At 51.8% G+C, this 26,618-nt stretch overlaps 1 protein-coding gene and 1 non-coding gene across 2 annotated transcripts; one reads left to right on the forward strand and one right to left on the reverse strand.

Moving 5' to 3' along the window:
* Positions 1 to 3,090: 3,090 nt before the first annotated feature.
* On the reverse strand, positions 3,091 to 24,916 carry CEACAM19 (CEA cell adhesion molecule 19). The gene is made up of 7 exons (XM_070401991.1): positions 24,861 to 24,916; positions 22,016 to 22,384; positions 13,482 to 13,632; positions 6,911 to 6,957; positions 5,533 to 5,609; positions 4,888 to 4,944; positions 3,091 to 4,161 (listed from the first exon to the last, which is right to left on the reverse strand). The coding sequence occupies exons 1-7, from the start codon at positions 24,913 to 24,915 to the stop codon at positions 4,108 to 4,110; spliced, it is 810 nt and encodes a 269-aa protein (XP_070258092.1). The 5' UTR covers position 24,916; the 3' UTR covers positions 3,091 to 4,107.
* Positions 10,807 to 10,932, forward strand: LOC139000432 (small nucleolar RNA SNORA25). The gene has a single exon (XR_011469608.1). It is a non-coding gene; the product is annotated as a small nucleolar RNA SNORA25 (small nucleolar RNA).
* Positions 24,917 to 26,618: the final 1,702 nt, after the last annotated feature.

The raw sequence follows: 26,618 nt of genomic DNA on the forward strand, positions 1-26,618 counted from the left end.
TCTGGGGGTTCCCTGACTCTAGTACCTCAGTTTTCCCAGCACCTGCTTCCTATTTTCCCTCTTCACACCGGCTCCCCGGGGACAGCACATGGGACACTTTGTTGTCAGCTCTCCAAGGGCAGGGATCTCTGTGTGTTGGCAGCTGTCTGCTCAGAGCCTAGAACAGCTGCACCGAGCAGGTGGTCAATAGATGCGGAACGGATGAACGGACGAATGGTTGACATGCCCCCCTCCCCAATCCCCCAAAGCTAACCCAGGACCAAATTCTATCAACGCTTCATTCTAAATATCTCTTGGCTCTCTGTACTTCTTCCCCCAACACCCGGGCCCAGCACCTGCCAAGTGAATGGATGAGCCATTGGATGAATACATGGAGGAGGGCAGGCCTGCCTGGACATTTCTCTCAGGAAAGCATAGTGGTTGAGAGTGTGGGCTCCGGTGTGAATCTCAGTGGTGTGTCGATTGAGCTGTTTATACACGTGGGGACCCTGACCAGAGTACGCCGGATGTTAAAGGCCCGTGTGCCATACACACGTGCAAAGGCGATGACACGGCAGTTTGCACGCACTGCACAGGCGCAACTTTATCGTATGTAACACTGATGTCGCTACTTGGCAAGAAGCCTCTTTTGTCTGAGTTAGTGTAAAGTGCACTGCTGACCAGCCTGCGTGTGGCTGCTGTGTTTGCAGTGGCTGCTGTGTGTGCAATAAAGCATGTCCCATACACCTCGGCTACTCGAGTCTTCTTCCAGTTCCCGGCGTCCTTGGAGCTCCAGCCCCGAGCAGAGGAGCTCGCACCCAGGAATACGCATTTCAGTTCTCCTCATTCTGGGCACCTGGTAGGATTGCACCTGCCCAGCCCTCTTGACACGAGAGTGGACCTTGTGACCTGCTTTGGCCAATGAGATGCAAGTGGGAGTGTAACTTCCGGGGTTGGAAGCCAGTGTGTGATTTGCCATGGTCCCTCCCTTTCCCTGTGCCGTGTTGGGCTCTGTCCGCTGGCTCCTGAATGAATAGATGTGAACCAGAGCTCTCCTGATCCTGGTCACACCCACCTACCTGACATGAGCACGTAGCATGAGCAAGAAATAAGTCTTTGATTTTTATTTATTTATTTTATTTATTTATTTTTATTTTTTAAAATATATTTTTTATTGATTTTTTACAGAGAGAGGAAGGGAGAGAGATAGAGAGTTAGAAACATCGATGAGAGAGAACCATCGATCAGCTGCCTCCTGCACATCTCCTACTGGGGATGTGCCCGCAACCCAGGTACATGCCCTTGACCGGAATCGAACCCGGGACCCTTGAGTCCGCAGGCCGACGCTCTATCCACTGAGCCAAACTGGTTTTGGCTGATTTTTAAAAAAATATATTTTATTGATTTTTTACAGAGAGGAAGGGAGAAGAATAGAGTTAGAAACATCGATCAGGTGCCTCCTGCACACCCCCTACTGGAGATGTGCCTGCAACCAAGGTACATGCCCTTGACCGGAATCGAACCTGGGACCTTTCAGTCCGCAGGCCGACGCTCTATCCACTGAGCCAAACCGGTTAGGGCAAGTCTTTGATGTTTTAGTCATGGAGATTGTGGGGGTTGTTTCTCCATTTGCAAAATGGAACTGTAATCGTCCCAGCCTCCCAATCTGAGAATTCAAAACATTCAGACCTGTAAAGGTACAGAGGCCAGGCTTTCTCACTGGAGCTATTGTTATCATTATTTTTATATTTAATTCTGGTTTTATAGTAATGAAGGAAAAAAACAACACCTTTTGGTAACGCCATTTCCTGGGGCTGTGGTAGGAGGAGCCTGTATTAGTCAGCTATGGCTGCCATACAAAACACCACAGACCTGGTGGTTTAAACCACACATTTTTATTTTCTCACAGCTCTAGAGGCTGGAAGTGCACAATCAAGGTGTCAGCAGGTGTGGTTTCTCCTTAGGCCACTCCTCTTGGCTTTCAGACAGCTGCCTCCTCGTTGTGTGAAACCAATCCTGTTGGATTAGGGCCCCACCCTATAACCTCATTTAACTTTTTTTCCCTTCACATTTGATATATTTTAATGGACACATTACAGATACCAGACTCCCCTGTGTACACCTCCACCCCATTTCCCTCCTAGCTCTCCAGAGGTGAAACAAGTCAGATTTTGGTGTTTTATCTTTCTCATACATGTTTTTACATTTTAGTGTATGTGTACACACCCATCTTTGTTCTGCGTGTTCGGAAAGGACAGTCTTGAATCGGGAGGGATATCTTGGCTGCAGAGGCCTCCTCTGAGAAGCGAGGGGTCCCAGCCCCACACCTCAGGATTCCAGAGCTGGGAAGACATCCCTGTAACTTTGGGCTGAAAAAACCAGCAGGGACTGTGGCTGAGTGACACGGAGGCTGCTGGAGACCCAGCAGTTCTTACACGGTCCAGCTTCCTCTGAGCTCCAGTGCTGGGTGGAGGCTTTCAGGGATCCAGAGACACACAGAGAGGAACTGGATTGTCTGGCATCAGGGCAGGAAATTGGGAGTGGTTTGTTCTCAGATGGGGTGCTGACAGGAGGTCATTGTTTCTGTGCTGGGACCTCCCCTGTGGCAGAGCATATCTGAGTTTCCATCAGCATGGACCACACTGTTTGCTCCACCCTGGTGCCTCCCTGAGCCCTCACCCCATCCAATTTGCAGCCCCACCCAAGCTGTTTGAGCAGCTTTTCCATATGAATGGCCTGTCTCAGCTCAGGCTCCAGACTTTTCTAAAATCTCTCAAACAAGCAGGAGCTGATATCAGTGTACCCCAAGCCTATCAATAAGAGGCCCAAGACACCAAACTAGCACCAGCCTGTCTTGCTTCACAACTGGGCCTAGCCTGGGCACTTCCAAGCCCAATACAAATAGCAGCCATCTGCAGATCTCTCTGTAGCTGCTGCCGGGTGGCCCCAGGCCGTGGCTGACTTTGCACCAGGAGCCAGTGCACCCAGGGGACGGCTTCAGACCATACCAGATTACAACTCTACACATCCACAACTGACACACTCCCAATGACCTATTCTAGTTTCTTTTCTTAAAAATATATTTTTATTGATTTCAGAAAGGAAGGGAGAGGGAGAGAGAGAGAGAGAGAAACATCAATGATGAGAGAGAATCATTGATTGGCTGCCTGCTGCACACCCTACTGGGGATTGAGCCCGCAACCTGGGTATGTGCCCTTGACTGGAATCGAACCTGGGACCCTTCAGTCTGCAGGCCAAGGCTCTATCCACTGAGCCAAACCCGTCAGGGCTACGTTAGTTTTTTAGTTTCCCGACTCTCTCCCGTCAGAGTATCCCTCCAGGAGAGCATTTCCTCCACTTCGTTCGCTGCCAAAGCTGCAGGATCTAGAACTGCGCATGGCCACACAGCCTGTTTATTGCTGGATGAATGAATGAGTGAATTAAGGGCCAGAAAGGGGGCTCCCACTTGGGAGTGGGGGTGGGGTGGGGTGGGGTAGAGAAAGGAGTCCTGCCCGGAGGGATTTGGTCAGATCCAGGTGGGGACAACAGGCAGAAGAGGGCCACAGGTTCTGAGAGATGGGTTTAGAGAGGGTGGGCTCTGCCTGAGAGGGGAGGGGTGAGGCAGCCAGAGTAACTGACCAGGACTGTCCTCTGGGCCACAGATCTGTGAGGCCAGCCCTCCCTGCGTGTATGGTGGGGGGTTGCCTTGTCCCCGGGGGGAGGGGCTGGGAAGGCAACCAGGGAGGGGGTGGGTGTTGTGGGCTGACAATCATGAGTCCCCCCAAGTGGGCGCCTGTGAGGTCTGGCTGGAGGCAGGCCCCAGACCGCCCTCCTCACCCCCAAATACCCCAGTGGAGGAGGAGAGGGGAGGGAAGAGACTGCTTTTCCCAGCTCATGGCTTAGGTCAGGTTGCTGGAAGGATCAGATGAAGGGCGGGTGGCACACGCAGAGGGTGAGCGACAGGATGGGCCCTGCCCGGTCTCCTGTCCCCGCTGGACACCTGCTGGGGTCTTGCTGTGTCTTCAGCGAGTCCACCCGTCAGCCCCACAGCCCTGCCGGCCTGGTCCTGCCAGTTCCCTGGGGCGGTCTGAGGCCTCCCCTCTCCCGCCGGCCTGGCTGGGACCCCTTTCAGGGGGTTGGCACCAGCTGGCAGTAAGGGGCAGGGTCGGGGTTCAGCAGGTCCTGGGGAAAGAGAGAGAGGGGGTGTTGTTGGGGTGAGAGTTGTGGGAGACAGAAGAACCAGCTAGGGACTGGGAGACACAGTGGAAAACACACCCAAACAGAGAATGGCAGGCCGAGATGGAGAGAGACTTAGAGACGGAGGAACGGGAAGAGGCAGAAAAGGGGGCAGACAGGGCGACAGAGATGAAGGAACGGGAGAGACAGACACAGAGAAACAAGAGATGTGAGGAGGTACAGAGAAAGTTAGGGAGAGAAAGATGAAAGGAGGGCGGGGGGGAGAGAGAGAGAGAGAGAGAGAGAGAGAGAGAGAGAGAGAGAGAGAAGGGGGTAGGGAGACACACAGGGGTCTGTAGACAGACTCAGAGGCACAGAGAGGGGGACAGAGACCCAGGGGCAGACAGGAGGGGCCTGAAGGGGCTGAGACCCAGGCCCAGGGATGGGCCTTGACCTGCTGTGTGACCCTGGGCGAGGCCCTTCCCTCTCTGGGCTGGTTTCCTCCTGTGACACTCACAGCCTTGGACCCTGTGACCAAGGAGGGAACTGCAGCCTCAGGAGGGGAAGGACCTGCCCAGGGGCTCCCCGGAGGCTGTCCTGGGCACCCCAGGGGCTGCAGACCCCGAGGCGAGAGCGGGGGCTGGTGGACAGCCCCGCCCAGCGGTCTTCCTGACCCTTCCGCACCCGGCTCCATGGGGTCCCCGCCGCCCCGCCTGCCTCCCAGCCTCGCACCTGATAGTGGTGGTCCTCCGGCACCTGCGGCGGGGGCGGGGGCTGCAGGGGTGGGGGCTGCAGGGGCGGGGGTGGGGGCTGCAGGGGCGGGGGGCTGCAGGGGTGGGGGCTGCAGGGGCGGGGGCGGGGGCTGCAGGGGTGGGGGCTGCAGAGGTGGGGGCTGCAGGGGTGGGGGCTGCAGGGGCGGGAGCGGGGGCTGCAAGGGAAGAACACAGGTGAGCCAGGCCCCGCACCTCCCGCCTCACCCTCCCCCCTCTGCCCTGTGGTGTCATCCCCGCCCCCATGGCCCCTCCCTGCCCTCGGTGCTCTCCGTTGGGAAATGGGTGTGGGGGCACCGCCTCAGGCAGCCTGACCATCACCCCCATACGCCCAGCCTCCCGCCAGCACCGGGGCTCCATGTTTTCAGTCTTAGCTTCTGAGGTTTCTCCTCTATTTAATGTCATTCTTATTCCCCCCACCCCCCCCCCATCCCCCAGGATAAAGGGCGTCCGTGCTCAGTGCGGAAATAGAGGCCAGAGGGAGACGGAGCCCACGGGCTGCTTCCTTCCAGCCCCTTCTCTGGCCTGTAGACCGGGAGGGTGCGGGAGGGGAGGCGCCAGGGGGGGCGGGCCGGGCGGAGGGGCGGGTGGGGCTCACCGCGGCGGCGCTCAGGGACCCCGTGTCGCGGAGGGGGGACGCCAGGAGGCCCGGAGACCGCATGGCCTCATAGATGTTGTCGTCACCTGAAGCAGAGGACGAAGGCGGAACAGCTGATGGATGCCCGAGGCCCACTCCGGCCGCTGCTGGCACCCACTGATTCACCCAGCGATCAGCCCTGCAAGCCCCTCTTCTTGCCCGGCCCTCTGCCAGGGACACAGCAGTGAGGGAGGCAGCGGGGCTCACAGTCCGGTGGGGGAACAGGCCTGCCCCCAGACAGGGGACCACCCCGAGTGGGCAGGGCTGGAGGGGGGAGCCCAGATGGCTCCTGGAGGGGTGTCGGGAGGGCTTCCTGGAAGAGGGAACATCTGAGCCTGTCAGGGAGGGGAGAGCTGTGCACAGAGGGGTGCAGGCAGAGGCCCGGCTGCCATGTTTTTTTTGTTTTTTTTTTTAATCCTCCTCCCGCCCCCCCAGGATATGTTACATTGATTTTATTTTTAATTTTTTAAATTGATTTCAGAGAGGAAGGGAGAGGGAGAGAGAGAAACATCAATGATGAGAGAGAATCATTGATTGGCTGCCTCCTGCACGCCCCACATTGGGGATGGAGCCCACAAGCGGGCATGTTACATCGATTTTAAAGAGAGGAAGGGAGGAAGAGAGAACCATCGTCGATTGCCTCCCTTATACATCCTGACCAGGGATCGAACCCAAAACCGAGGTATGTGTCCCGACCAGGAAGCGAACCTGCAGCCTTTGAGTGTATAGGTCCCATAGTATACTATAGGACAACGCTCCAACCAACGGAGCCACCGGACCAGGCCAAGCTGCCATGTTTGAGGAACTGTAATAGGTTTGTTCGGTCTGGATGTATATATTTTTGTTTTGTTTTGCTTGTTTGTTTGAGGATGGGAATGTACCATGTGAGAGATGAAGCCAGGAAAGTCGGGGGAGGGGGGCTGGCTTATGGGAGTCCTTGAGAGCCATGTTAGGGAGCCCGAACTTCAACCTACGGCACTGGGGAGCCATCGAAGGTCTTTGAGTAGAGTGACATGGTCAGAGTTTTAGAAGGACGCTGGCCAGTGGCAAGGAGCTGGGTGTGGGGATCTGGGAGGTGGAGCCTGAGTGGGTTGTGGCTGTTGGTGGCTGGGTGAGTGTGGTGCCTGGGGTCAGGGAGTGGCAGACACTGAGCAGAGGAGAAAAACAGGTTTGGGGTGAGTGCTGATGCCCTCAGAATCTGTGGGCTGAGCCTGGGGACCCCAGAGAGGTCTGGGGGGCAAATGTTTGAGAGGCCCCTAGTAGGGGAAGGCCAGGGGAGTTGTTGCTGGGGGAGAAGAGGAAGGAGGCACGAGACTGCCCGGGTCGCAGGACGGGGCCCCTGGCTTACCAGCGTTGTGACTGGGGCCCAGCTCCGGTTTCCCTGTGGTCGCCATCCTGGGGGCATGGGGAGGGAACCGACATTAGTACAGCGATGTCAGGGGGTGGAGAGAGGCCCAGGGGAACCGGAAAGCCCACCAGGCCCCAGAGAGAGCCATGTCCCTGCCTCAGAGTGAGCCAGGTCGAGGCCTGTCCCTGCCCACGTCTCTTCTCCCATAATCCCCTGCCACACAGCCGTTCCTCAGTTCCCCCAGTCTCCACCTTACGCCAACGAGCAATGTTCCTCCAAAGTCACCATTTATGTGGACTATGTAAGCCAGTGGTTCTCAATCTTCCTAATGCCGCAACCCTTTAATACAGTTCCTCATGTTGTGGTGACCCCCAACCATAAAATTATTTTCGTTGCTACTTCATAACTGTAATGTTGCTACTGTTATGAATTGTAATGTAAATATCTGATATGCAGGATGTATTTTCGGGGGTCTTGACCCACAGGTTGAGATTCTAAGCAATTCTGCTCCATCCACCTGCTCATGATTTCCTTAATATTTCTCTTCAGGTGTTCTCTATCTCTCTCTCTCTCTCTCTCCCTCTCTCTCTCTCTCTCCCTCTTCTAAGCTCCAAGAGCCCTTCTTTGGCCTCTGTAATTTGTTTCCTGAGCCCATGCAGCCCAGCTGGCTCACTCTTTCTACCTCTGTGACTTTCTAAATAAACTTTCCCTTGTATTTGAAAAAAAAATTCTTTTTAAATGGGCTCATTTGAATACTCTAATTTAAAAAGTACACTTGGCCTCACTACCACAAATTTGTAAATCTACTGAATAAGTATTTATGGACCACCACCCATGAACTGGGTACTGTTGAAGGCACTGGGGACACAGACCAACAAAGACCCCTAGAGCGGACACACTGGTGGGGAGAGAGAGATAGAGATTGCATTGATCAGATGATTGATAGATAGATGATAGAGAATTCGAATAAACAATCAGCAGTAGAGAGAAAAGTGTTATGAAGGAAAACGCAGATGGAAGGGTGGAGGGGGTGCATAGGGTGTCCGGGAGCCTCCCCGAGAAGGTAGCATTTGAGCAAAGGGCTGGACCAACCAAGGGGACCAGCTGTGCAGAAATCATGGACAGAGAGTTCCAGGCAGAGGGAACAGTCTGTACAGAGGCCAGGAGGCAGGAGCGGGAACAGCAAAGGAACAGCAAGGAGAGGAGTGTGGCTGGGAGGAGGGACTGTGAGCGTGGGAAGAGGGGAGTTCAGGGAGATGAGGTGGGGGTTGGAGATTATTCAGGTCTTATGTCCACGGTGAGTGAGGATTATGGCCTTGACTTTGAGGGACCCCAGCTGACTGTTTAAAAAAGTCTATCTATCTATCTATCTATCTATCTATCTATCTATTTTATTGATTTCAGAGAGGAAGGGAGATAGGGAGATAGAAACATCGATGATGAGAGAGTATCACTGATTGGCTGCCTCTTGTACACCCCCTACTGGAGGAGATGGAACCCACAACCTGGGCAAGTGCCCTTGGCCAGAATCGAACCTGGGACCCTTTAGTTCACATGCTGACGCTCTATCCACTGAGCCAAACTGGCTAGGGCCTGCCTGGTTTAACAGGATCTCTCAGGCTGCTGCATGGGGAACAGGCTGTGGGGCCAGGAGTGGAAGGAAGCAGGGAGAGCCGCTAGGAGCTGTTATATTATAAATAAAAACGCTTGCCAATGAGACATAAGCAGAAAATGACCGGGAAAATAAAGGCAAGCCCAACGATGATTTACATTTGTAGCTCAAGCTGGTCGCCGAGGTTCTCTTGGCAAAAGCCAGCAGGTGTTAGTTAGAAAGGCGTTCGAGGCTGAGCAAACCTGAGTGGGTTGTGCACTTGCCACAATCAGAATGATGCGAAGAGACTAGAAAACAGATTACCCACCCATTAAAAAACCTCTTTTAAATATGGAAATATTTCAGACTTAGAGAAAAGTTGCAAAAATGGTGCAAAGAACATCTGTTTAATTTTTACTCAGATTGCCCTATTATTTTTACTCCTTTTGCTTTAGCCTCTGTCCTCCCTCCCTCCCTCTCTCTTTCCCCCAGGTATATCCCCCCCTCCCCTTAATCATTTGAGGGTAAGTTGCCTGCATCATGGCTCTTTACCCTTAAGCGCTTCCATGTATTTAGATATTTCCATGGTTTTGTGTTTTTAGTGCCATGGCCCAGAATGCCATCTTAAGTTGCCTACAGCTTAGCCAGTGCTTTGAGAATCTTTGAGATTCTTTGAGAGTCACTGGATGTAGTGGGGGGAAAGCTGGTCTGAGGGTCTGGGGCTTACAAATCACTCAGGCCTGAGTTCCAATCCTAAGAAACGACTGGCATGCACAGGCTAGTTCCATGCCATTTGGCGAATGACTTCATGTCTCTAAGCCTTAGTTTCCTAGAGATTATGGCAAACTATGGCCCAAGGGGCAAATCTGCTCCACCACCTCTTTTGGTTCCTCTTGTGAGCTAAGAAGGAGTCTAACAGGAATGGCTAATGTGCCTCCACTACCTTTGCCATGACGGGAGCAGACATTATTAATCAATCCCAGCATCCTTCCCCACTGAACTTAGATGCGCCTCCAACCCCTTTCCACCGAGCTCTCTAGCACCTAGAACAGTGCCTGGCACATAGTAGGCCCTCAACAAATATGTGATGACTGCTTTACTGACCAGAACTGAAAAGTAAGACAGGCTAGTAAGCCAGGACAAGCAGAATCGGGAAACTGAGACCGATAGTTAACCAGCAGTTTGCAGCCATCCGGTAAATCCTGTCTGCCCCAAGCCAGGCACACTCGACACATTGCAGACGGCTCACGAGAATTCTCGCTTCATATTACACAGCGTTTTACAAAGTACCATACTTTAAAAGATATTATCTTATTAGAACATGTCATAAATAACTTCAAAATGCAATGGGTATTTCATGTTAAAGCGTGCCTTTAACATTTAGGTAAAACGTTTTTTTTTGTACTCGTTCAATAGAAACTTATGTGGCCAGTGGGTAAAGCTGGCAATAAAACTACTGGCCCGCAATTAAGATGGGTACATGGCTTGCACTGCTCCTCCCCAACCAGAGGGTAGCTTAACTCCCCTGCTTGGGGAGACAGATGCTGAGCAAACTGACAGCAATTTACAGCAGCTACAGAGGGTCACCTCCCTACAGGGAACATCTAGGCCTCAGCTGTATTTCAGCTCCAGACCCAGAAAAGCAGCAAAACCAGGTGGGCCACGCCAGGACCAGCTGCCATGACTGACCGCCCCGCCCTGGCACTGACCAGTCCGTGGAGACCAGGACCCTGGAGGAGCACACCTGGGAAAGTGATGAATATTCTGCTGAAACCCTCCCCGAGACTCCCCTGAAATTCCTGCTGCCAGAGAGAAATAAAAGCCTCAAGACAAAGGACCCAGCACAGTCTCCATCCCAGGAGCATGGCGGTGCCGCCTCCTTCTTCCCCCACAGGCCTGCATCCCCTAACCCAGTGGTCGGCAAACTCATGAGTCAACAGGGCCAAATATCAACAGTATGATTGAAATTTCTTTTGAGAGCCAACTTTTTTCAACTTAAACTATATAGGTAGGTACATTGTTATTAACTTAATTAGGGTACTCCTAAGGCTTAGGAAGAGCCACACTCAAGGGGCCAAAGAGCCGCATGTGGCTCTGGAGCCGCAGTTTGCCGACCACGGCCCTAAACTCTAAGGGACCCCATGAGGCTCGCAACCAGGGCAGCAATGGGCCGAGGCAGCTCATCCCAGACACCCCCCTGAACCTGTCCCAAGGCCCCCAGCAGCCCAGCAGGCTCACTCCCCAGCCCTTTCTCGCGTCACTGTCCCCCGCGTTAATAAATAAACGTCCTCTAAATTCTCCTGAGAGGTCGTTTCAAAGAGAGCTCACGGGACCAAAACCAGGAGCTCTTCGCCTGGGACCTAAGATCGAAGTTCTCCGCAGGATGCAATAGACACTCCACAGTGCTGTGCTTTCCCGAGGAGACAGAAGGTTAGGCTACTCATTTCAATGATGAGTGATGTGGCCAAGTAAATAAATGTTTTTCAAGTTTAAAAAATAAAATTCACCCAGACTCGTGCTGTGAAACTTCTGCAGGGAGTCAAGCCCCCACACACTCCGGGTGGCCCTAGGGCAGTGGTTCTCAACCTTGGTTGCACATTAGAATCACCTGGGAATCTTTTTAAAATCCTGATTTCTGGGCCTCATCCTCCGGAAATTCTGTTTCTTTGTTGCTAATGTTGTGGCCCCGCCCCATAACAAAGAAACTGAATTTCCGGAGGACGAGGCCCAGAAATCAGGATTTTAAAAAGGTTCCCAGGTGATTCTAATGTGCAGCCAAGGTTGAGAACCACTGGCCAAGGCAGACCGGCTCAGGGCCAGGCCCCTTGCCCAGGGACAGAAACTGTGTTCACCTAAAAATAAAAGGCCGATGCCAAAACTGGTTTGGCTCAGTGGATAGAGCGTCGGCCTGCGGACTGAAAGGTCCCGGGTTCGATTCCGGTCAAGGGCATGTACCTGGGTTGCGGGCACATCCCCCGTGGGAGATGTGCAGGAGGCAGCTGGTCGATGTTTCTCTCCCATCGATGTTTCTAACTATCTATCTCTCTCCCTTCCTCTCTGTAAAAAATCAATAAAATATATTAAAAAAAAAATAAATAAAAGGCCGAGCCCTGACTGGTTTGGCTCAGTGGATAGAGCGTCGGCCTGAGGACTAAAGGGTCCTGGGTTCGATTCCAGTCAAGGGCATGTACCTTGGTTGCAGGCACATCCCCAGTGGGGGGTGTACAGGAGGCAGCTGATGTATCTAACTCTCTTTCCCTCTCCCTTCCTCTCTGTAAAAAATCAATAAAATATATTTAAAAAAAAATAAAAGGCCGAACCGAGAGGCAACAAGCTTTTATCTGAGGCCAAATTGCCCGGCGACGAGCTTTTATCTGAGATAAAAAAAGAAGAGCGATTCAGGAAACAACTGGCTCAGGCAGAAATCCAGACAGTGTTCTGATTAGGAGGCGGATCTTGAGAAAGGGCAGGGATACAAGGACATCCATAGAAGGAGGCATTTCTGTGGGTGCAGAGAAGGGAGCACAGTGATTTTCATTCTAAAAAATGCTTTAGGTGGCCGGCCTCGTGGTCGCCATCAGCCCGTAGTCATAATTATAATACTGCCTCCTTGTTATTTTGCAAACAGTACTTTGGACACAATGCGACTTTAATCCCAGGCCAGAGGTCACCTTGCGCTGTTTAACATCCAAAGCTTTGAGGGAGGAAATGTTCAAGGCGCCTTTTTCACCCAGCGCCCTCCCCCCCGCCCTCTGTCAGCTGTCAGTCTGTCCTCTGTATCTATGAATCTGTTTCTATTTTGTTTGTTGCTCTGGCTACATTTTAAGGTGGTTCTGCTTATATTATTATTATTATTATTTATTTTATTATGTTAAAAATATTTTTTAATTGTTTTCAGAGAGGAAGGGAGAGAAAGAGATAGAAACATCAAGGATGAGAGAGAATCATTGATTGGCTGTCTCCTGCACGCCCCCTACTGGTGGGGAGGGAATCGAGCCCGCAACTCAGGCATGTGCCCTTGGCCAAAATTGAATGTGGGACCCTTTAGCCCGAAGGCCGACACTACCTACTGAGCCAAACCAGCTAGGGCAGCTTATATTATATTTTACAGCTCCTTCTCACCCCTACATAGAACGTATCAGGAGAAAGACAAGTAAAATGATGAAGGTTAAGAAAGCGCAGCACATAAGGAAGAGCTACGGGAGAGAGAAGACTGCTCCGACCCCCTTCCCTCCCTCACCACCCCCGCGCCCCCTCCCCCCTCCCCTCCCCGCCCCCCACCCATGCAGAGGTAGGCAACATCTGGTGGCTTTGCCTGCCCACCACCCACTCCACTTCTTTGGCCATAGCTTCTGGCTTTCCTTTGGGGAACCCCTCCCCACTCTCAGTCCGTTTGATCATGTGAAGCTGGGTTTATTTCCAGCTCCAGGGCTGCACGAATAGCCCATGTTCGGCCAATTGGAGCGTCCCAGCACCCGGCCACCATGCCTGGTCCGTGCAAGAGCCTGTGATTGAAGGCAGCCCTCTGGCTTCGTTGGAACTATCAGGGACAAGGTTACGGTCCTTCCTCTGCAGTGGCTGAGCTGGTGGCGTATAAACCTGGAGCTTTTTGTCACACTGCAAGGTAAGAGCCTGCCTGGGAATAAAGCACCATAGAGGGAAGCAGGGTTGAGAGATGCATGGAGGAGTTTCCTGACAAAATTGAGTCCCTGGATCCAGCCACACCTGAAGCTCATGCAGGACCAAAACACTTTCTAATTCTCTGTAAGCCAGTTTAAGCGGCGGGTTTTAGTCCCTGGCAAAGCAGAATCCTGTCTAAGACAGGACAGAAAGATTCTGTCACCTCAGGAGTTCCAAGATTGGATGAGATTGTGACTGAGCCAGATGATGTGACCTGTGGAAGAATCAATGAATGGGAGGGATTGAGAGGGGGCTGGGGAGGAGACAGAAGGGACGCAGCGTGGCCTGGGGCCCCCGTACCTGTGCCTCTGGCCCCTCCAGCCTCTTGTCACCAGGAGATAGGCAATGCTGCCGACGAGGAGGGACGCGGCGGCAAGAGATCCGATGAGGATGGCAGCCACGATCCCAGTGCTCACGGGCAGGTGTGTAACGGGCGGCTCCGTAAAATTTTCTGAGGAGAATGAGAGAGGTTATAGAGTGCTGATGTGTCATTGCCACTTCCCACCCCAGAGCTCTCTCCTGCTTTTCAGATCTGAGTTGGTTCCACTGCACATAAAACCCAACGCGTCACCCGGCCGGAGTGGCTCCGAAAGGTTGTGGGTTCGATTCCCCGTCAGGGCATGTATGGAAGGCAACCGATCGGTGTTTCTCTCTCACACTGATATTTCTCTCTTTGGGGGACTCCCGGGCACTCAACTTGAAGGGTTCTCGATCTCACCGTGCCAGATTTGGGACAAAGCCTACCTGACTTCCAACCCCCACCATGAGGACCCCCAGTCTGTAATCTCAAGTTGGACACTTATGTCCCAGCCCTTCTTGGCAGCTGAGTTCATAGACTATGAGATCAGAATACTGGGTTCTAGTCCCTGCCTCCTACTTGCTATGTTGAACGTGGGCAGATTGCTCAACCTTTCTAGCCTCAGTTTTCCCATCTGAGAAATGGGGATAATAAGAATACCTACCTTATAGGGTTGTTGTGGAGATTGAATGAGGTTTCTCACACACACACACACACACACACACACACACACCTCTCAGTTCTCCAACAAAGTAGAGTCTATGCCAGTGGTCGGCAAACTCATTAGTCAACAGAGCCAAATATCAACAGTGCAACGATTGAAATTTCTTTTGAGAGCCAAATTTTTTAAACTTAAACTATATAGGTAGGTACATTGTTATTGACTTAATTAGGGTACTCCTAAGCTGGCCTTTGCTAAAAACGTCCTCAATCTGATTGAGGTCCGTTCGCTGAGGTCGACCCCTTCCAACTCTCCCATCCACACTCGTCTAGTCTTGTATACTTGTTTCAGATAGACGAGTGTGGATGGGAGAGTTGGAAGGGGTTGGCCTCAGCGAACGTACCTCAAAACAATGTACCTCCCCCGTACTGCGTCTCCTGTCGCCCGACCGACCGACAACCCCCACTTCTTCTAACGCCACTTCTTCAAAATAGACTCGCCCAGGCCTAACACCGACTTCTGCGCATGAGCCACAAAGTTTCAATCGCACTGTACGTGCACGCCCACACGTGGTATTTTGTGGAAGAGCCACACTCAAGGGGCCAAAGAGCCGCATGTGGCTCGCGAGCCGTGGTTTGCCGACCACTGGTATGCCCTTGTACGGATGAGGCACAGACAGGTGAACTGACCTCCCTGAGGGCTCATGGTAAGTGGTCACGCCTGGGCCACCTGGACTAATAACCGCTCTGTGTGGCTCCTAAACCATGACTGAGTCCTGAGAGCCCTTGGATGGTGGGAATGGGCTCTTTCAGGCTCTGAGCAGGTAAAGACTGTTATTTCCAAATGGACTAGAGCAGCGGTTCTCAACCTGTGGGTCGCGACCCCTTTGGGGGTCGAACGACCCTGTCACAGGGGTTGCCTAAGACCATCGGAAAACACATATATAATTACATATTGTTTTTGTGATTAATCACTATGCTTTAATTATGTTCAATTTGTAACAGTGAAATTGGGGGTCACCACAACATGAGGAACTGTGTTAAAGGGTCGCGGCATTAGGAAGGTTGAGAACCACTGGACTAGAGCCCCTCTCTCTCTCTCTCTATTAATAAATGTTTGCCTATTTCATCCATCTCCCTAAAAGTTTATCTGTTCAAAGTGCTCAAAACCCATTTTAAACTTTAGTCTTGTCACTGGGGGGAAGGGGATAGCCTGTGTCCAGACTTGTCTGGTATCTGGGCATATTCAGTAGTCGATTCCATCCCCAGGGAATTGGCTAAGTTAGACCCATTTTGCAGATGTACAAACCAAGGCCCAGAAGGTCACTTTGGGCAGAGGATAGAATGCTGTCCCTTTTCCAGAAACTGCACCAGCAACTTTTGCACCTTCTAGCTTATCCAGTCCCTACAACAGCAGGTAAAATTCAGTGGCTTCCCTGAGTGATTCAGGAGGTAGGGCAAGGCCGAGGCTGTGTTCTGGCTCAGGGAACCTCCCAGTGCCTGTCCTCCCGCTCCCTCACTAATTGCCCAATCTTCCCACAATACCCAGAGCCCCCTCGGCCAGGACCTGCTTGCTCTGCCCCCTGCTGCCCAGTCCACCCACCACTCTCATCACCCCCGACTCCCTTCCTCACTGTCTTGGTTGTCCAGCCTTTGCCCATGCTGTTCCCTCTGCCTGGCTTGCTCTTCCCCACGTGCTGTAACTCCTCCTCATTTTCCCATTTGCAGCTCTTCTGGAAGTTTTCTCGGATAACCCAGGCCAAGGAGACTCCTGATACCTTCTCTTCATAGCTTACTCACTTAGTTATGCAATTAGTGTCTTTTAAAAATATATATTTTTTTATTGATTTCAGGGAGGAAGGGAGAGTGATAGATAGATAGAAACATCAATGATGAGAGAAAATCATTGATTGGCTGCCTCCTGCATGTCTCCCACTGGGGAGGATTGAGCCTGCAACCCGGGCATGTGCCCCTGGCTGGGATCGAACCTGGGACCCTTTAGTCCACAGGCCGATGCTATATCCACTGAGCCAAACTGGCTAGGGCACAATTAGTGTCTTCATGTTGGTAGAATGGGCATGTGGGTGTCCCCCCAGCACCTCTACCATGCCACCATTGTGGACAGGAGAATAGCAAGGTCATATCACAGAAGAGCCTATCACTGCAATCAACTTTGGGAAAAACAGTAATTCACAGGCTTTTTTGGAGGGATTGACCCCAATCCCAGTTCTGCCTCGGGCCTCATTAACATATTCCAATCAGTATAGACCCACCCCTTGTCACAGTTGGTTGGATCAGGATGGGCAGCAATCCAGATGGAAGCCAATCAGAACCCTTCATTCACTCGGCCTAAGTGATTGGTTCAGGCGGATCCAGCCCGAGTGAGGGGAAGGTCTGTGGTTGGAGTCTGGGAACAGGACATCCCTTCTTCCCAGAGTCCTGGAGTTGTGAGGCCTGTGAACACGGGTCATTTTGCCACCAGGAAGGCATCATCCATGCCTCCTCCTTCCTTGGGAAGAGAACCTTGAGTTTTCGTTGAGCAGAACCTGCTGCAAATAGACATTTCCCAGTCTTGTGCTTATGCCTTAAAGCACCGTGTTGAGCAAACAAAACGCGACATTGCTTCTGACATAGAAACCCCGGGCAATTTCACATCCAGATTTCTGGGTCCACAATTCCCCACGTTATAAGGACACGGGTCCTACTGGATCAGAGCCCACCCTACTGACCTCATATCACTTGGGCACCTCTGTGAAGGCCCTATATCCAAAGAAGGCCCCATTCTGAGGACTGCGGGCTAGGACAGCGTATCTTCCTGAGGGGACCTAATTCCACACACAACACCGCCCCTCCTGGCTGCCTGGCACCTGCAGAGCCCTTGAGCTGCTCTGGATTCTCCATCTGTCCCTTCGCTGCTTCCATCAGCCGGAAGCAGTTTCCGCCGCTGCAGCAAAGACCCTGCCCGGTTCGCATGACGAAGCGTCCTCTTTTTAGAACTCGCTGATTTTCTGCCTTTTATTATAGACAGCGAGCAAGCAGACAGGGAGCCTGTGAATCACTGTATTTTCCAAAGTTGATTGCAACGGGACGCCCTTCTGTGATCTGGCCTTGCTCTTCTCCTCTCCAGCGGGAGGCGCTGACACCCCGGCCTGGAATAGGGGCCAACCTCCGTGACTCCCTTGTAACCCAAAGGATGAATGCAGCGAAGCCCTGGCCCGCTGGCTCGGTTGGTTGGAGCGTCGTCCTGTACCCCCAAAAGGTTGCAGCTTCAATTCCTGGTCAGGGCACATACCTAGGTTGTGGGTTCGGTCCCCAGCTGGGGTGTATAAAGGAGGCAACCCGTTAATGTTTCTCTCTCTCCCCACCTCTTTCTCTAAAATCAATAAACATGTCCTCAGGGGAGGATTAAAAAAAGAAAAGAATGCCGTGTAGGTGGCACGGGGTGACTTCCAAGGCGAGGTCAGGAGAGCCCCCATTTCTGCCTTGGTCTTTTGGAATACTGACTCTCCACGTGCTCTCTCTCCCTCAGGGCCCGCGGGCGGCCACACTGTGTTTTCAGGCCGCCCTGGGCCTGCGTGCGAATCCTTCGCCTCGACTCCTTCCAGAGACTCCCCTTCTTGGCTTCCTGTTCAACCTCCCACGGTCATGTGACCCAGGCTCTGAAGCTAGAGACCTAGGCAGGGGCCCCGGACCAGGCCTTTAATGGTGAGGACGAGGTGGACATGCCCACGGACGTATAAACCAGGGCAGAGATCTCCGTCCTGTTCCTTCTGTGAACTCGGTGCCTCTCACACAGCAGGTGGGCAATGGATGTTTGTTGAATGAATGAATGAATGAATGAATGAACGAACGAACGAATGCAGCTTTCCAGTGCCCCGCAGGCAGGCAGGTGCAGTTTTGCTGAGGAATTGCTGGTTCCTGGTTCCCAGCCTGGAGGCCCCATGAGCACCCAGGACTCTATTAAGCCTCTTTCTTTCTTTCTTTCTTTCTTTTTCTTTCTTTCTTTCTTTCTTTCTTTCTTTCTTTCTTTCTTCCTTCCTTCCTTCCTTCCTTCCTTCCTTCCTTCCTTCCTTCCTTTCTCTCTCTCTCTCTCTCTCTCTTTCTTTCCTTTCTTTCTTCTGTTAATCCTCATCCAAGGATACTCTTCCATTGATTTTTAGGAAGAGTAGAAGAGAGAGGGAAACACAGAGAGAAACATCGATGTCAGAGAAACACATCGATTGGCTGCACAAGCCCCAACCAGGGCCCGGACTAGGGAGAAGCCTGCAACCCAGGTACATGCCTTTGACCGGAATAGAACCCGGGACGCTTTGGTCCGCAGGCCGACGCTCTATCCACTGAGCCAAACCGGCGAGGACATATTAAGCCCCTTTCTGCGCAGGCCCACTGGGGGGCTTCCCTTACAGCCAGATCCCCTCATGATTAGGAGAAATAAAGCACCCTGCCATCTCCACCCCTCACCATGGAGGGGCTGAACTTGGGCCCACAACGGCCCTCAAAAATAAATGCCCCGGTTGTCAAGGTGACTGTCCCAGCTCTGTCCCTAATTCCCATGAATTCAGCCGCTGCCTTTTGCTTTGCTCTTCCTTTTCCATTGAGCTGCACCGCTCTGCTTCCCCACTCCCTGTGCTCAGTCAAAGCAGGTCCTGCCAGGCCCTGTTACTTCCTGCTTTCCACGGGACTCCTCTCTCCACGGGACCCCTCTCTCCACAGGACCCTCTCTCCCCGGGACCCCTCTCTCCCTGGGGCCCCTCGGTGCTTCCTGAAGTCCCTGTGATAGAGAAAGAGCCGGTGGCAGAGGCACCAGGGGATGGGCTGGTCCCACCTGGAGCCTTGGCTCCCCTCCTCCCAGTGGTGGGGTCTTGGGCCCTCCCTGGGCCTCAGTTTGCCCCTCTGTAAAATGGGGGTCACCCCAGGGCTTCCCCAACAGGGTTTGTGTGGGAATGAAATGAGTTGAGGTCAGCAAAGTTCTGAGCTGGAGGTGGTGGTATGGAGTACGTGCCCCTTAGATGGGAGATGGCATTGCCATGATTTCCCCAGTGCCTGGTGTGTGCTCAGCACTGCTCTAGGCACCAGGGGATTAATGGTGAAGGAAGCGATAATAAATACTAATGCACATTATGACAATTATAGGTGCTGAGTTCTTGCTCATCTTCCCAGCCCTGATCCCCAGCTCCCCATCCTGTTTGCCCTACTTGGTCCCACCCCCTCGGACAAGGGGTGGACCCTGGACTCAAGGGGAAGCCAATCACAGGCCAGGTGGGCCAGCCAGGTTCTCTCTCAGTCTGTCTGTCTGTCTGTCTGTCTGTCCAGCCCCTTTTCTTTTTATCTCCGCATCCTGGGAGAGGAGATTCAGAATATGCAGAGAGGCCTGGGCTCCCAGGCCCCGAGGGGAGAATGGAGCCCCAGCAGAGACGAGACCAGCGATGGCGCCCTCTGGAGGAGGAGGGAGCACCTGCCTTCCTGACAACTCAATTCCCCGCCAGACCCTGTGGGCCCCACCCATTCATTCAACAGTGAGTCCTGCCCTGCTCTAGGCTCCAGGGAGACAGCTGCGGGCCCAGGCCTCCTGGCCCTCACATCCCAGGGGCTACCTCCGGGGCTTGACAAGATCGCCCCCCTGTGCGCCAGCTGGAGAGAGCTCTGTCCTTACAGTCTCATCCTCGGAGCAGGTACATCCTGCGGAGGCTCTCCTTGCTATCCTGCCTCAGTCATGCTGGTGTCCCGTTGGCTCAGGCTCCTCCTGGGTAAAACAGAAATCCAACCCGCACTGGCTCCACGGATGGGCTACACTGTGACTCAGATCACTCTCTTTCTTAAACCCGGTATGGCTTCTTGTCAGTCTCCCCACGGCCGACAAGCCTGTTCCCTGTGCGCCTCGCAGACTCGCCTACGAACACCCCACCTGCTCACTGCCGTGTGGCCATGGCATTGTGCGGTCTATGTGTCGAACACACCAAACTAGTTTGGCCTCAGGGCCTTTGCACTTGCTGTTCCCTCTGCCAGGAACTTTGTCCCCAGAAATCTGCCCGGCTTCCTGCCTCCTTGGCCTTCTTGTCATCTCTGCTCCATGTCCCGTCTCCAGGGAGGCCTCCCCGATACCCATCCCAGATCTCATCATTCTGTTTAATATTTTTACTGAGCAATCGTAACCTCTCTGTACCTCAGTTCCCCAACCGTAAAATGGAGACCACGATGGCACCTGCCTCGTGGGAGTTTTTTTTTTTTTTAAAGTTTTCATTCATTCATTTATTTAGTCAACAAACATTAACTGAGAACCTATTATGTTCCACACACGTGGTAGATGTTGGATGATAAAAGGATGAGTACGTTCTATTTCTCTCATTTTGAAGACGTGCTCTCCTAGTGAGACCCAATATGTGAGCTGATAAATTAGAATTCATTATGAAATTCGCAAAGGTAACTTTGGGGACGTAGATGATGAGTGATTGAGTCTGGTTATTATGGGCCACCCCCCACCAACTTCTTTGACATATAACATTTAAAAAAAATATATTTTTATTGATTTCAGAGAGGAAGGGAGAGGAAGAGAGAGAGAGAGAAACATCAATGATGAGAGAGAATCATTAATCGGCTGCCTCCTGCACACCCCATTCTGGGGATGGAGCCCGCAACCCGGGCATGTGCCCTTGACCGGAATCAAACCCAGGACCCTTCAGTCTGCAGGCCGACGCTCTATCCACTGAGCCCAACAGGCTAGGGCGACTATAACATATCATGGAGTTTTTTACAGGTAAAAGTGAGTTACTCTAGGGCAGTGGTTCTCAACTGGGGTGACTTTGCCCCTGGGTGACATCGAGAGACAATTTTGGTTGTCACGACTGGCAGGGGGGCTCCTGGCATCTGGTGGGGAGAGGACAGCGATGGTGTTCAGTGGCCCACAGGGCACAGGACAGCCCCTGCTGTAAAGAATTAACCAGTTCAAAATGTCAACAGTGCCCTGGTTGAGAAGCTATGCCCTAGGGCAAGAGTGGGGGACCGTTTTTTTCTTCCAAAGGCCATTTGGATATTTATAACATCATTTGCGGCCGTACGAAATCATCAATTGAAAAATTAGCGCCTAGCCGTCATGGCTCAGTGTTGAGCATCGACCTATGAACCAGCTGGTCACAGTTCGATTCCCAGTCAGGGCACATGCCTGGGTTTTGGGTTTGATTTACCAGTAGGGGGTGTGTAGAAGGCAGCCGATCAATAATTCTCTCTCATCATTGATGCGTCTCTCTCTCTCTCTCATCTCCTCTCTGAAATCAATAAAAATATATTTAATAAAAAGATCCATGCATTAAAAAAATAGCCTGCTGTATTTTGTCAAACACTTAATTAACTCACCCCTAGTGCCTTGGCAGGGCCAGACCAAATGATTTCGCGGGTCATATACGGCCCTCGGGCCAGACATTCTCCACCCCTGCCCTAGGGCATGTTTGCAACAGTCCCTGGCCCGTAACAAGTGTCCAAGAAATGGTAGCCGTTGCTGTTGTCCACTACCCTGTCTCTTGTGTTTGGTCCAGAGTGGATTAATCAAAAAACACGTGATGTATGACCATGAAGACTGAGTGATATAGTGTATCCCTCTGGACCAGGCATACACTAGGTGCTCAATAAGTGTTTCATTCATGAGTGCACGTGAGGAGTAAGTGAGATGGTCCACTCGCCAGGTCTGTCTCTGTGTTTGTCATTCAGTTGATATTTCATTAGCTAATGCATGCGGGGAGTAAATATCTTCGGAGCCTGGCACACAGGAAGTGCTCAATCAATGTGTGTGAAATAGAGGAAGTGTTTGCATCGGGCCCAGCACGCGGTAACTGCTCAGGGTGCATGAGCCTTCCCACTTCCTCCCCCAGCACCCAACACTCACCGGGCACCTGGACCTCAGTCTTGGCCCGCATGGTCCTCGAAGGGTTGATGTGGACCTCCACGTGGTAGGTGCCGCTGTCTCTGGGCTGGGCGTCCCGCAGCAGCATGGAGCCATTGGGGAAGCCAACGATGTCGCGCTGCCCCATGGCGCTGCCATCTCTCTGGGGCCGCGGTATATCAGGGATGTAGGTGAACAGCCTTGTGCCACCGTCTGTCTCCTTCCCCCGGTACCAGATGAAGTCCTGGAAGGTGTCTGGGATGCCCTGGACAGACAGGAGCACGTCCTGGTTCTTTTGAGGTTGCTCTGGAATCTTCTGGATGCGGAGGGCTGCCCAGGAGCCTTGGGGGACCCAGAGGGCCAGGACTGAGGCTGTGGGGAGTTTCAGGGAGGCCTGAGATCAGAGGTGTGTTGAGCAGGGACCATAGCATTCTCTGCCCTGTAAGTCCTCATCTGAGGGTAAGAACTCTCTCTGAGTGCTGTTCCTTGGGAACAGTGCTGGAATTGATTAGTAATGTCTGCCCTGGGTTCAGGAGTGGGAACCTGGGTATGGATGCCACAGATGTGCCATTCCATTGGTCCAGAAGGTTTTCTGCCCTGAGATGCTGTGTGGCCTGCTTCTAAGCACTGGGAGTCTCTGAATTCATTACTTCATTCATCTAACCCAAGCATGTCAAACTCGTGGCCCGCAATTGATATTTTTGTGGCCCAGCCAATAGAACAGTATGTAAGAAATGTTTTAATAAAAATTTTGTAACTTAATTTTTACAATATCCTGTTACACATAATCTATCTATATAAAAGGCTAATATGCTAAGTGTCCTTTCACCTTCTGACTGGTTGCTATGATGTGCACTGACCACCAGGGGGCAGATGGTGAATGCAGGAGTTGCTGTGATGCGCACAGAGAAATGGCCCCGTGGACCTGGCACCCACAAAGCAACAGCCGGCTTCCCCCAAGTGGGACACAGGCCCCACCACCACCCTGGAGTGACAGCCCACCAAATCACAGCCGATGCTGCCGAAATGGCGCAAAATGCAGCCCACAGCCCAGCCCAGCCCTGAATGGGTCGCTGTGGGTGCCGGGTAATGCCATCACGTAGCAATGCCCAGCTTCCTCTCCCTAGCGATGACTAGCCCCCTTGCAGTTTCTTCAGCCCAGGAACACAGGTGGAAACATTTCACACTGTAACCAAATGTCTGTGAAGCGTTTTCCCGTGCCTCATCTCATTTGAGCCTCACAGAAGTCCGGGAGTAGGTAGATAGGAGACTCGGTGGAATCCTGTTTTCTTTTCATTAGCCAGAAAACGGAGATTTAGAAAGTTTAGAAACTTGACCCAACTGAAAATAAGTAAGAAATGGTGGACCTTGAAAATGACTTCAGGTTTTCTCACTGCGCAGAATATAGTCAAATGCTGCTGCAGTGAAATATTTTACCCTTTGTTCTCCCTGAGTGATCTACAATAATAATCTGCTTCGAGTTGATAATTACTGCTGTTTTGCTGACAATTACCTGAAGAGAAGTTGGGGTGCTTCACTGGGCTGGAAAACGTTTAGCTACATCAGAAAGCAGGTCTAATTAAGCAAGTTTATTCTATATACACGAAAGGCTAAGTTGACTTGCACATGCGTGATACATATAAAGCTCTCACTGATGCCAATTGCACGCGTGTGTTTCAATCTGTCATTGTCGATCATGAATTTGGTTGACACTTTTATTATAGAGAAAGGGCGAATAGCAATATTAAAATATTTCTTCTAATTAATTTCCTTTCAATGTGCATGAATTTGTGCACTGGGTCACTAGTTATTAATAATGAACTACAACGTTCGCTAATGACTGATTACTACAATCATGTTGCATTCAATTCCCTTACCCACAGGTGCACCATTTCTCTCACTAATACTAGCAGCGAATATTTTAGCAGCCGATGGCCACGTCATTAGTCTTGGACTGACTTGTTTGGTGTTCACAACAGGAAATATTTTGCTTCAGGAGAACAAGAAAAATAGGTTTATTTGTGTTACACTTATTAATTTGTGCAGTTACTCAGTGTCTGGTAAGTTCATGTTCAAAACAAAATATTAATTTTTATTAAAATGTTCTATTCTTTTATGTTAACGACGACTCATTTATTTCAGACCTTTGTATTCAGCATGTCTCTATTGAAATAAACCTATGTTTCGATGAAAATTGAAGCTTTTGTTTTTATTTTGTGGCCCACATACACTTAAACCTTGTTTATTTGGCCCATGTTAGCCTTTGAGTTTGACATGCTTGGTCTAACCCAGTGATGGCGAATCTTTTGAGCTCGGCGTGTCAGCATTTTGAAAAACCCTAGCTTAACTCTGGTGCCGTGTCACATATAGAAATTTTTTGATCTTTGCAACCATAGTAAAACAAAGACTTACATTTTTGATATTTATTTTATATATTTAAATGCCATTTAACAAAGAAAAATCAACCAAAAAAATGAGTTCACGTGTCACCTCTGACACGCGTGTCATAGGTTCGCCATCACTGGTAACCAATACTTATAAGCACATATATTATTTATGCTAAAATGCCTATTATACAGGATATGTCTAAAATTCCCTCGATATCTAGGCACCGGGGATGCAGCAGGGAACTGGATACACAGATACATTCCTGCCCTCGTGGTCCTAATATTCTAGAAAATTCCATAGATAAAGTGGTGATGGGGGTGTGACTCTGCTCCTCCCCTTTTCTTCCTTCTCTAATACTTTCATCTTCCCTGACAGCTTTCCTTCTTCCCAGGGGAAACCCCACCCCCAGGGCTGAGGCTCACTTGCTCGCCTGGGCGTCGGGGGCGCATTTCCTCCTTACCTGAGAGCAGGAGGCCCTGTGAGAAGTGGCCCTGGGTCCCCGTGGGAATCTCCATCTCGGCGTCCTGTGGAGATGCCACCGGCTGGGCCCCGAGGGGGCCGGAGGGCTGGCCCGGGCGGTCCGCAGGGGGCCAGCTCGGGGAGGACCCCGGGGGAGCCCCTGAGACACGGCAGCGGCCGCCGAGCCGGCCCGGCACCCTGTTCTCAAGCCTCGGAGCTTCACCTGTGCTCCCTGGGATGAATGTGCAGACACTGGTTGGACCTGTTTTCCAGCGACTGGGGAATTTGCTGGGGCTTCCCAGCACTCCTCCCTTGATCCCTTCACTCTCTTTCCCACTCAACCTGACTGTCAGGAGCAGCAGCAGTCATTGTAACGACAGTTACGGTGGCCTCTGGTTGAGCAATGCCCCCTGTCCGTCCCCAGGCCCGACACACACTACTGCCTCATCCAGCATCCGCCATGAGTCACTTTTCCCATTTTAGAGATGAGGAAACTGAGGCTAAGGAGGGTGGCAGGTCTACCGGAAGGGGGAGGTGGGATTTGACGTGGGGCTGGCTCATTCTAAAGCTCTTAGCATGGTTTTTCAAAAGCATTCATTCATTCATTCATTCATCCCAACACACACTCCCTATGCCAGCTCCACGCTGGATGGTGCTGGGGACAGTGATGATTAGACAACTCCTGCCCTGTTCTCAGTCCGCGGTGGGGCTCACATGTCTGTCTGTGTGTGTGTGTGTGGGGGGGGGGGGGGGGGAGGGACAGACACACCAGGTAAGGATGATGCAGAGTGATCAGCACTTGGATGGAGGAGCTCGGGGGCTGGGAGAACCCAAGGGGATGCTTGACTCAGCTTGAGGGGCAGGGAGGGCTCCCTGGAGGAGGGGACAGCTGAGATCTGGAGTAGGAGAAGGGATGAGGCAGAGAGTGGGGTGGGTGGGTGGGGGGGTGAGGTGAGTGTAAACAGCACAAGGGGTCAAAGGCTCGGAGGCTGCATGCCCTCGAGGAGCTTTGAGGAAGCTGCTGAATCCTGGACAAGTGGGGGCCGGTGGGAGAGGGCAGCCCGTGGGCGGGGGCGTGTGGCTGGAGAAGTGGGAGGGGTCAATTATAGTTTTGAGCTCTGTTGGGACAGAGAGTCCAGGGTTGTGCTAATACCATGTGGCTATTATAATATAAATTTAGCCCTGGAAGGTGTGGCTCGGTGGTTAGGGAATTGGCTCATCCACCAAAGGGTTCCGGTTCCATTCCCTGTCAAGGGCTCAGACCTGTGTTGCAGATTTGATCCTGGCCCGGGTTGGGGTTTGTGTGGGAGGCAAGCAATCGATGTGTCTCTTTCACATTGATGATTCTCTCTTTCTCTCCCCCTCCCTCCCTCCCTTCCTTCCACTCTCTCTAAAAATCAATGGGAAGAATATCCTTAGGTGAGAATTAACAACAACAAAACTACATATATATGTTTATTTATTAAAATTCGATGCCTTGTAAAACTTAGTTCCCCCAAACCAGCCACTTTCAGGTGCTCAATAGCCCCACATGACTCGAGGCTGTGACATACAGAGAAGATATAAAACATTTCCATCATTGCCGTAGAAGTTCTACCAAACAGCGTTTGTCTAGGACAGCGGTTCTCAACCTGTGGGTCGCCACCCCTTTGGCGGTCGAACGACGCTTTCACAGGGGTCATCTAAGACCATCCTGCATATCAGATACTTACATGACGATTCATAACAGTAGCAACATTACAGTGATGAAGTAGCAACG

The sequence above is a fragment of the Myotis yumanensis genome, unplaced genomic scaffold (assembly GCF_028538775.1).
Source record: "Myotis yumanensis isolate MYYU_CA2020_CCGP unplaced genomic scaffold, mMyoYum1.0.hap1 SCAF_23, whole genome shotgun sequence".
Taxonomy (NCBI): domain Eukaryota; kingdom Metazoa; phylum Chordata; class Mammalia; order Chiroptera; family Vespertilionidae; genus Myotis; species Myotis yumanensis.

What these genes read in the sequence shown, in the direction of transcription:
- CEACAM19 (XM_070401991.1), bottom strand. Translation starts at nt 24,915, where the DNA reads ATGGAGATTCCCACGGGGACCCAGGGCCACTTCTCACAGGGCCTCCTG. An exon ending in ACAGGGCCTCCTGCTCTCAG is followed by an intron (nt 22,385 to 24,860) that starts GTAAGGAGGAAA and finishes AACTCCCCACAG; the next exon opens with CCTCAGTCCTGGCCCTCTGG. An exon ending in GGGCCCCAGTCACAACGCTG is followed by an intron (nt 5,610 to 6,910) that starts GTAAGCCAGGGG and finishes CCTCTGCTTCAG; the next exon opens with GTGACGACAACATCTATGAG.